The 2,830-nt window shown below is 49.6% G+C and overlaps 1 protein-coding gene across 1 annotated transcript; it reads left to right on the top strand.

Annotated features, from left to right (window-relative positions):
- Positions 1–707: 707 nt before the first annotated feature.
- Positions 708–2,013, top strand: J4E82_009841 (uncharacterized protein; the record flags this gene model as incomplete). Its single annotated transcript, XM_051736062.1, has 2 exons — positions 708–1,894; positions 1,956–2,013. 2 exons carry the CDS (start codon positions 708–710, stop codon positions 2,011–2,013), a joined length of 1,245 nt encoding a protein of 414 aa, XP_051584186.1.
- Positions 2,014–2,830: the final 817 nt, after the last annotated feature.

The raw sequence follows: 2,830 nt of genomic DNA, 5'->3' as shown, positions 1-2,830 counted from the left end.
CGCTAAGTTAAAAAGGCGTGGCGATTTGTCGGAATGTCAAGAATCGCGACCCCGCACCTCATCGCCAGGATCCGCTGTTGCCTGGCATTGCGCCATCAATATCAACACTAGACGTTAGTCCCACCAATGGAGCTATCCTCCGAGTAAGTTTCGCACTGCACTGCCCGTGTCATGTCTCCGTTTCGAGTTTGTTGCCGTACTGCGCGTTCCTTCGCGTTAATCGGGAAATTTCGCGAAAGTATCACGCTATCATGCCTGATCGCCCATAGATGTAGCGTTCTCCCCAGACGAGTCGCTCGTTATCATACTCACTCCACAGCCGGTATACCAACCGTCTCAATTGATGCATAGTCATGTCCCTACCCGACGAAATTTACCTGGAAACCTTCTCTTATCTACCACAGCACGATCTACGTCCAGTGCTGCAAACATGCCGCACTTTTGCAAGACTTGTGAAGCCGCTCGTGTTCAAAGCGCTTCATCTGGATGGTAACGCTCAAAGGGGGACGATGATGGCCGAATGGAATCCAGGAGCTATCCGGAGCCATCAGGTTCTTCATCCAGGCCGTTCATGAACCACAGAATTGGCTTCTTTGAAGGATACAGTGGAGGAGCTCATCGCATTAGACATTTTGCGACATGTGCGCGAGCTAAAGTTCAGTCCGAGATACTATGTGGACGGCAGGTTCATTCCCTCATGAGCAACGATGCAAACACTAATATTGCATTTAGGGTTCTGGTCGAGCTTTCGCCAATGGCTCCAGAGATTAGACGTCCAGGAAGACTTCCGTAAAACGTTTGAAGTGAGTGGTACTGAAAGCGATGATGGAGAATGTTTCAGGGCTCGTCGCCTCGGTTTAGCACCACTTGCCATACCTGAGGTGCAACAGGAGTTGATCGCAAAGGCAGAATCCGTATGGACAGAAAAGGTGACTCAGCAGCGTGAGAACGCCGGAGAGAATCTAGCGGCTTTGGTCAAGCTGTTTATGCATATGCCAAGTCTAAAAGGCATCGAAATTAGGGAGTGGAGCTTCAATCTGGGCGAGTATGGTTTCCCAGGCTCTGGAGAGAGGATACGCAGCTTTCTGGTCTTCAACGAGGTCGAGACATTTAGCCGCGAGTTGGGCGAACAGTTTGGCGGCTGTAGCACGACATGGAAGTACATTGAACTGCTAAGCTCCGCAGTGCAACTGGCGAAGATCCATATTGCAAGTCTATCTATTCCCAAGATTGACTTGTTCACCCTTACAACAAATGACGCTCTGGAGAATCTCTTCAGCCCCTTGACCGGTCTCTCTTTTAACGTTGAGAGTGCTCGTCTGGTGCGAGACTCTGTTGAAAACAACGACACATCACCCTTTGCCGCATTGCTTCGTCGCGCATCGCAGACCCTAGAGGACCTAGAATGCAAGGTCACCACGTGGTATTTTGACATACCAAACCACGAAAACCCCCTCCTCAACAGGCTATTCGGTGGATCTTGTGGCTCGGGTCCAACAGACACGACCCCATTAGTTTTCCCAGCGTTGAAGGCGTTGAAGCTTCAAAATGTTGAAGTCGACGCGGCATACCTGATCGACTCTGTCTCTCAGCAGCCGAAACTACAGTACGCACACTTTGAATTGGTTGATCTAACCTCCGAAGGTTACTTGTGGAGTGATGTCGCTGAACACCTACCACCATCGTGCAAGAAACTCTATATCGTCAATTGTGGGCACGGCACGTTTGCCCCAAATGAGCCCGTTGTCGGTGGCAAGGGCAAAGCATTCTTTCCCTACGAAGAAGGTTTCCCAGCTACATCTGATTGGACAGTGGATGAGTCTTTCCTTGAACAAGAGATGGATGACCATCTGGGGTCAGGGTCGCCAGGCCCAGCCCCTGGATCGGGCGGACGGTATGCGTATGGGACTGCGGCGAGGGAGGAAATGAGGGCCCAGTATATAACGTGTTACCAGTGCGCGGTGTTTCGGAGATCTTGAATTAGCCAGGAAATATGCAGCGCTGGATAGCTAAGGGACGTATCAGGTCGTTATGCAGCTCATACAGGAAGATCGTCAGCGGTATTCTAGAAGCCGCAAAACTACCCAAAATCTTCGGCATGTGCAGACTGACTACTATCCGGCGGACTTCCTCTCACTACAAGTTACAAGACCTTCACCTTGTCTGCCATACACGTCGCTGTCTCCATGTTTCACTTTGTCTCCTATCAACAGGTTCGTGCTTGCGTCAAGGCTACCCTGAAATTGAGGTACGCCAGATTGGTTTCTATGGTATCGACAGATATGCTCTTCAAACCGGACGAGAAAAATCTTATAGAGGCAACAGCACATTTGCACGCTTCAATCCTGCACAGTAAGAATTAATATACAACAGGCCATCAGTGGGACCAAAAGCAAGTATAGAACAATGGCAGTAGTACTGCTTGTCCGGAAGCACTCTGTAGCCGAATGCAAGATCACGAGCTAGGACAATTTAGACCAAGGCTCGTACCTATTATGAGGACGGGCGACAAACTCCGACCCGAAAGCGGTCCACACCTCGCTGATAGTACTTGAGACTGCAGGTGTGGGCAACATGTTCAAGGACACCGAGTGCAGCCTCACTGAGTGCATAAACCCGCTTACTATCGCACACCGATGACTCCAAATCGACATAAAGGATAGAAAGAATTGCCGCGTGAGTATTTAGTTTCCATAGACCTTGAAGGTATGGTCGAAAGAATAAACCCTCCGGAGTAAGCTCTTAGATTGGCGAACTACTATTAGCAGTTGAAATTACGGAATCATTGTTGCTGTCATTCTATCTCGTAGGTAGATATGTGCTTCCCTAT

Source organism: Alternaria postmessia (genome assembly GCF_024291825.1).
Source record: "Alternaria postmessia strain BMP 2775 chromosome Unknown scaffold_102, whole genome shotgun sequence".
In the NCBI taxonomy this organism is placed as follows: Eukaryota; Fungi; Ascomycota; class Dothideomycetes; order Pleosporales; family Pleosporaceae; genus Alternaria; species Alternaria postmessia.
This window is presented reverse-complemented; position numbering and strand designations above follow the sequence as displayed.